Here is a 7348-nt window from a genome sequence, read left to right on the forward strand (position 1 = left end):
GGCTTGTCTTGAGCAGAGTCTTACTCTGTTGCCGAGGCTGGAGTGCAATGGTGCGATCTTGGCTCACTGCATCTCTGCAACCTCTAGCTCCTGGGTTCAAACGACTCTCATGCCTCAGCCTCCTGTCTCTTTCCTCTTAATTTTACTTCATAGACTTGTCATCAGGGAGTTGTTTGCGGCTGTTTCTTTATTCATCTCTGGTCTCCGTCCTTACCCCCAGGAGGGCTTCTTTCTGCCTGAGCAAACTGCTAAGTCCAAGCCCCTCAGAGTGAGCGGCTGGATCTTGATCTATTCTCGGGCTCCCTGCGCGCTCTCCCCAACCCCGCTCCCCCAGGTTCTTTATGAACTGGAGGCATGCAGACAGGGTTTGAATCCCAGCTACTACGAAACACAAAGCGGACCCCAAATAACAAAAACAGCGTGCCAGCGCTTAATCAATGTGCTGCAACATCGCTAGGAGAAAAATGCATCATTTGTATTTCCATTTTACAGATGAGAATCCTCAGGTGTCTGGTTTGGGACCTCCGTAACACACCTCCCAGGACGACGAAGCCCCGAGTGTGAAGCGTCTGGGATCTCATCCTAAACACTGCAGCCACCGACTTCAATACTTAGGCATCCTGCAGGCGGCGCGCGCCGCCGCGCCCTGTTGCAGCCAGGACCGTCGGAATGCCTACAACTCCCGGCGTGCGGCGCGCGCCCAAGTTCCTTTACTGTCATGGTGAAACAGGTGGAGCCTGCCTCGTTGCCTTCTGGGAAATGAAGTCTCGCTGTGAAGACAGGCAGGGCTTTAAGTAGTAGGCGGATCCGTAGCCAATGAAGACGCGGGTAGCTTTGAGTGCGGGGCTGAGAAACCAATAGGCATGCGGTATTGAGAAGGCGGGTTTTCCGGTAGTGAAGGCCTGGTGAACGGCTACGCGAAAAAGGGCACTTCCTTTTGCGGGTGGCGGCAAGAGCGGAGAGAACGCCATGAAGGCTTCGGGCACGGTAAGGCGGGCGCGGCGCGGCAGGGGGCCAGGGGGATGGGGCACGTACCCCATCGGGGGCCTGCGGAGGTGGTGTGGGTCGGGTTGGTGTCGCGCGCTCCTTTCTGGGTCCCCTTTGGCAGCGCGCTGCCGTCTGTTGTTGGCAGCCAACATGGCCGCCATCGTGGTCGCCGCGTGGAGACAGCGATGAGTGACCTGGGTCAGCTCAGGGATTGCGGTGTCCCGAGGACTCCGGGTCTTCTTCCCGGGGGAAGGAATAAGTCGTGCATCATGGAGGCCCGAGCCACGGCACCTCATCTAGCCGCCAAGTTTCTGTGTTCCTGTATGCAATGTGGACGTGGCGGGGGAGCAGTAGTATTTCTCCGTGAATGTTTGTGAGAAGCGGATGAGAATTCCTAGTAATGAGCCGAAACGGGGAGTGCGAGGCTTAGCGCTGTGACACATACTGTCGCAGAGATAGGAGAGCCTAGACTCTGATGGAATGGTTGTATTATGTACAGATCTCCAGCTTCAGTTTCCTCGCTGTTAAAGGGGCGGGCCCCATCGTTCCCTTCCTGAACGTGTGGTGCCGAGGCCGGTGGGTCAGCTTCAGAGTAGAAGTAGGAACTGGGTCTGATAATTTGTAGCTGTTTTTAATTGATACTAGAAAAAAAGCTGGCGAGTCAGTTTCAGAGGTGGTTTCCTTGTGCCATGTCACAGGGCTTGGACTTGACCAGAGATTCTCACCTCTGCACCTGGAAACGAAGCCTTCCCTGGGCCAAATGTTTTGACTGCAGTTGGGAAAACGGAGGCAGCTGCACCTCGCGTGGGGACAGCTCAGGGATCCCAGGGATGGGGAGAGACTTGGGGTCTTGACCTAGTTCTGTCCGGAATGGGCTGTGATATCCTGTGCTGGTCACTGTCTGTGGGCCTCGGGGGTGAAAGAAGATGGTGGCTGGGTGTTGTGAGGTGCAGGGTGGCTATTTTGACGGGAACTGCAAAGCAATTCAGGACTGCAGCATGAAGAAAGGAAGCTGTGAGTCTACGCCTCAGCTTTCTTGGTCTGAAACCCTTAGCCCAGGCAAAGGAGAGGCAGGCAACTCAATCCTTCTGGAGAACCCCCCCCTCATTTCATTTTGTGGCTAAAGCTCTGGTCGGGAATGTGACCCACAGTCACCAGGAATCCACATGGAGGCCCTGGGGTGGCCCTGGCTCCTGTTTTCCTGAATCTGGTGGTCACCAGGCGCAGGAAAGGGAGTGAGATGGAGCTCCGCAGTTGCCTCTGGGTGCTGGCCCTACCTCACCCCTGTTTCCTTTCAGCTACGAGAGTACAAGGTGGTGGGTCGCTGCCTGCCCACCCCCAAATGCCACACACCGCCCCTCTACCGTATGCGAATCTTTGCACCTAATCACGTCGTCGCCAAGTCCCGCTTCTGGTACTTCGTGTCTCAGTTGAAGAAGATGAAGAAGTCTTCAGGGGAGATTGTCTACTGTGGGCAGGTACAGGGAGGCCAGGGCTGCGTGGGGTCTGGAGTGAATTTGCGCCTCTTGGGGCATTGTGCATCTCAAGAATTAATCAGACGTTGACCAGTCGCAGTAGTTCACGCCTATAATCCCAGCACATCAGACGTCAGAGCTCCAGGTCGTGTACTTGTCTGGGTCACAGGACTAGAGCAGAGGTCATGTGCCATTTCCCTGATCAGAAAGCCAGGGACCCAGGGAAGGGGGTGGCTGGCATGGTGGGACGCCTTGTTTGGGGCTGTCTTCTCCTGGGCCCTGTTTGTCAAGTGGGGAGAGGCAGTGCTTGCCCGTCAGTGGGTGGTAGCTAGGTTGGCCCAGACAGGTCCCAGGAGACTTGATCAGGGAAAAATCTGGGGCCGGGTTGGTCTCCGTGGTGGAAGCCTGAGCTCCAGGCTGTTGGCCGTGGGAAGTTCCCTTATATGGCAGGCTCCCTGAGGGTGCCTGCAGGTGCGTGGAACTGGGAAACTGAGGCACACAAGAGTCTGGCCGTAGGAGGAGGCCTGGGCTGGGCTGTGCTTTAGAAGCTGAGGGTTCGGTGAGGACAGGGCTGGCGCAGATCCGGCTTGCTGCTCTCACCTCTTCCTGTGCCCTCTCGGCAGGTGTTCGAGAAGTCCCCCCTGCGGGTGAAGAACTTCGGTATCTGGCTGCGCTATGACTCCCGGAGCGGTACCCACAACATGTACCGGGAATACCGGGACCTGACCACCGCGGGCGCTGTCACCCAGTGCTGTAAGCTCCCGTCCCGCCTCCCCTTTTAGATTCTCCTTGATGCCCTCACACTGAGACAGGGCAGATGCCAGAGGCTTCCGGGCAGGAGAGTCTCAGAGCTGGTGGTGAGGCACAGGAAGACAAGAGGGTGCCCGGATGTGCTTTTCTGAGCGAGCCCAGCCAGGGTCGGTTGTGAATCCCATTGCATCCAGAAACTTCCTTTTTGGGTCTGCAGCTTGTGTAGATTGGGGTCCACATCCCCCACTATTTTCTGGGACCAACTTAGAACCAAGTTCAACCCCCACCCCATGTTGGGGGCTGACACCTTTTCCCTGGCTCACCCGCCAGGACCTGTGAGGCCCCACACCTCCCTGCTTGCACCTAAACCCAAGAATCACTGTTTCTTATAGCGGTGGTTTAAACAGAGGTGCAAACAGCAAGTGAATCTCGTCGCCTTTGGGGGGCTGTGGCCGTGCCCCTCAGAGTGAATTTGGAGGTTCTACAACTCTCTCGCGTGTCATGTGTCCCCTCCTGTGAGCCCCAAGCCCTCAGGCAGTTGCTGTGACTCACAGGCCGTGCCAGGTCATTGGGCAGGCACTCAATAGGAGGTTTGCTGGGTGATAGAGCCCAGGCAGCACCGCCATTCAGCTCCTCCTCTCCGCAGACCGAGACATGGGCGCCCGGCACCGCGCCCGGGCCCACTCCATCCAGATCATGAAAGTGGAGGAGATCGCAGCCAGCAAGTGTCGCCGGCCGGCCGTCAAGCAGTTCCACGTGAGTGCCTTGTGGGGCTCCCCTGAAGGGAGGCGCCTGCTCTGACGCAGGAGCCCGGTGGGGGGCGGCTACACTTCGCTGGCCCCCAGAGGATGTGGGGTTAAGAGGCTTCCAACCCCTCAACCTGCCTCCCCTCCTCACAGGACTCCAAGATCAAGTTCCCGCTGCCTCACCGCGTCCTGCGCCGTCAGCACAAGCCACGCTTCACCACCAAGAGGCCCAACACCTTCTTCTAGGTGTGGGGCCCTCGCCCGGGTGTGCCCCAAATAAACTAAGGAACGCCCCGGTGCTCACTGCGTGTTTTCTTTGCACATTCTGCAGAGCTCAGTGGGGTACTGTGAGAGGCCGGCCCAGTCACCTCCTGGGGCGCAGCTGAGCTGCCACTTCTCTGTCCTGGAAGGGGTCTTCCTTGCAAACAGACAAACCTTCGCATCCTCTCCTTGAGCGGGCCCTCCAGGAGCCCCGGTGCTGCTGACAGCCCTGGGCTGTGAGCTGCGGGGATACTGTCTTTCCCAGCTGCCTTGTCAGGCACAGGCCTCTGAGGCCCCCCTGCTGAGTCTGGACCAGGGAGAATCTCCCTAAATTGTGGGGTTGGGATTCGCTCCCTGGGTATTCCCCTCCTGGCCTAGACCCTGTCTCTGGTTCCCAAACTTCTCAGAGTAGACACAAGGGGGCACCCACGGGGCACGCTCTGCTGCCTGGAGACTGTTTCTCTTTCCCCGGTTGGGGCTTCTTAGATCACGCTGCGCTGCCCAAATCTTGCCCAAGGAGGTCAAGGACTCACCACAGGTGAGTGGTGGTTTCTAGGAAACCGCATCAGGCGTGACACTAATCCCACCCTGGCTGGGTCCCTCTGTCAGGTGGAGGCTAAGCTGGCATTGGAGACGCTTGAGCTGTAGCCAGGAGTTCAGGTTCTGGGAGCCTCCCGTCCTTGTGTGACCTTGGGCAGCCCTTCTGGGGCTTGCCATCTTGATCGGAACATCAGGTTCCACATTGACTTGGGAAGCGCCTGCTGTACCAGCGTTGGGGGCAGCGTATGGGGCCCTCCTTTGTCCTAGACAGCCATGGTCAGGAGGAAACCAGGACTGGGTAGCAGTCAGTTAATGGCTTTTTCAAAGAGGGTCTTGTTCTGCTGCCCCGGCTGGAGTGCAGTGGAGAGACCACGACTCACGGTAGCTTCAACCTGGGCTCAAGTGATCCTCCTGCCTCAACCTCCCAAGTAGCTGGGACTACAGGGGCGTCGCCACACCCAGGACGAGACACAGCCTTTCCTCCACCTGTGGAGGAGCCATGTGGGTTCCAGGAAACCAGGCCACTTCCCAGCCTTACCTGGGGGTGTTGCAACACCCAGGCACTTGGAGGGGTTCCCAGAACCCACGCGGGGCCAGTGCACAAGCAGCCATTCAGGTGAGGCCTGGAGGCAGCCCTGCAGACCGCAGAATCCCACCAGTCCTTAATAACTGGCTCCTTCCCACCCCAGCGCCCTCACGCTTGCTGGGAATACCCCAGATTCCCCCAGGCTGCCTCGCTCAAGTTTATAAACGGGGGTTCCTGGGACTCTGAGAGGGCAGGGGCCATGTGTGTCACCATGTCCCCAGGAGGGGCTCAGAACTTTCCCACGGGCCCCTTTTTTATTTTGTGAAAGCTCTTTACATAGCAGTGCGCCAGCTTGGGGAAAGTCATACATTTTTCCAGGGTCTCTTTTTTTTTTTTTTAATTTGAGGTGGAGCCTTGCTGTGTGGCCCAGGCTGGAGTGCAATTGTGTGATCTCGGCTCACTGCAACCTCCAAGTCCCAGGTTCAAGCAATTCTCCTGCCTCAGCTTCCCAAGGAGCTGGGATTACAGCACCCACCACTATGCCTGGCTAATTTTTTGTATTTTTAGTACAGATGGGGTTTCACTATGTTGGCTGGTCTCAAACTCCTGACAGGTGATCTGCCTACGTTGGCCTCCCAAAGTGCTGGGCTTACGCCACCGTGCCCGGCCCAGGATACTTTAAATGTTCCTTAGAGTGTGTGTGGGGAGGGGTGCTGGCTGAAAATTTTAAAATCTTGCCTAGACAATTTATCTTTTGTGGTTTCTAGTACAAACTCCTTTCTCCATAAGGGAATCTTCATGCTTAAGTGCCACTCAGAAAATACGTTTCCCAGCCTCCATAGCGATGGCCAGGTGTGGCTGGTGGCTGCCATATCAACACCGGGAGGCCAAGGTAGGAGGATCACTTGAGGCCAGGAGTTGGAGACCAGTCTGGGCAACATAGCGAGACCCTGTCTTTACCAAGTAACAGCTGGGTGTGGTGGTGCACACCTGTAGTCCCAGCTACTTGGGGGCCTGAGGTGTGAGAATCACTTGAGCCTGAAGGTTCATGGCTCATGCAGTGAGCCATGACCATGCCACTGTACTCCAGCCCAGCAACAGGGCGAGACCAAACAAATAACAGCAGTGATGTGCCATTCCCAAGAAAGTGCGTCTGGCGGGTATTTGGGCACGATGGCGAGTGCTCCAGCAGTCATTTTGGACCATGAAGAAGGAGCACAGGTACAGCGAGGGAGAAGGATCTCCAGTAACTCGCCCTGTGCAGCGCTGCCCCGTCCCTGCCCAGCCCCTCCTTGAGGCTTGACCCTTCTACCCCCTTGATGAGAACACGGGGAGGAGACATGAGTCCTGCGTAGGCTGTAATGGAGCTGCTTTGTTAGATGTGACCTTACCTTGAGCTGGGTCTGAAGCAGGGCGTGGCATTGTGGACTCAGGCCATGAGAACTGTGTCTGGGGGAAGTCCCTGCTCGCTCTGAGCCATTTCTTCCTGTATAAAGTGAGGGTGGTGATCCCTCAGGGCTGGGGGGTCAGGCAAGGCAATGGATGAGTTGGAGGATGAGAGATCAGGAGAGCGGGAGGCTCAGGGCCCCCACCAAAGCCCACTGCACACCCCTGTCTCCACCTCAGTCCTCTCTCTGTGCCTTGGAGCTCCTCCAGGGCTTCAACCATGTGGCAGCAGCCTGGGAGCCAGTTGGGAGAGCTCTGCCCCAAGCAGCTGAGACATGGAGACAATCCCTTTACTGAGGGGCTGTTGACAGGATGAATGCGCTCCCTGCTCACTGGCCTGTACCCGTTCATCTCCACCTTGCTTACACTCAGCGTCTCATAAATGTGCCCAGAAGCCCCTCCACCACTGAATTCCCCCACCCCCTGCCAATCCCCATCCTTCCATTCAGTCAGATTCCTCTACCATCTAGCCAGCTACCTGTCCATCCATCTGTCCACTCAATCCACCCCATTCATCCATCTACCCACTCACCCATCCATTCATTCATCTATCCACCCACCCATTCGTCCATCCATTCATCCACCTACCCATCCATCCACCCATCCACCCACCCACC

The 7348-nt window shown here is 57.1% G+C and overlaps 1 protein-coding gene and 1 non-coding gene across 2 annotated transcripts; both read left to right on the forward strand.

The window, feature by feature from the left end:
* Positions 1–877: 877 nt before the first annotated feature.
* RPL18A (ribosomal protein L18a) lies at positions 878–4257 on the forward strand. The gene is made up of 5 exons (XM_017501268.2): positions 878–987; positions 2286–2465; positions 3086–3215; positions 3859–3968; positions 4112–4257. The coding sequence occupies exons 1-5, from the start codon at positions 970–972 to the stop codon at positions 4202–4204; spliced, it is 531 nt and encodes a 176-aa protein (XP_017356757.1). The 5' UTR covers positions 878–969; the 3' UTR covers positions 4205–4257.
* On the forward strand, positions 3569–3701 carry LOC119467340. Its single transcript, XR_005195880.1, has one exon. It is a non-coding gene; the product is annotated as a small nucleolar RNA SNORA68 (small nucleolar RNA).
* Positions 4258–7348: the final 3091 nt, after the last annotated feature.

The sequence above is a fragment of the Cebus imitator genome, unplaced genomic scaffold (assembly GCF_001604975.1).
Source record: "Cebus imitator isolate Cc_AM_T3 unplaced genomic scaffold, Cebus_imitator-1.0 Scaffold280, whole genome shotgun sequence".
In the NCBI taxonomy this organism is placed as follows: domain Eukaryota; kingdom Metazoa; phylum Chordata; class Mammalia; order Primates; family Cebidae; genus Cebus; species Cebus imitator.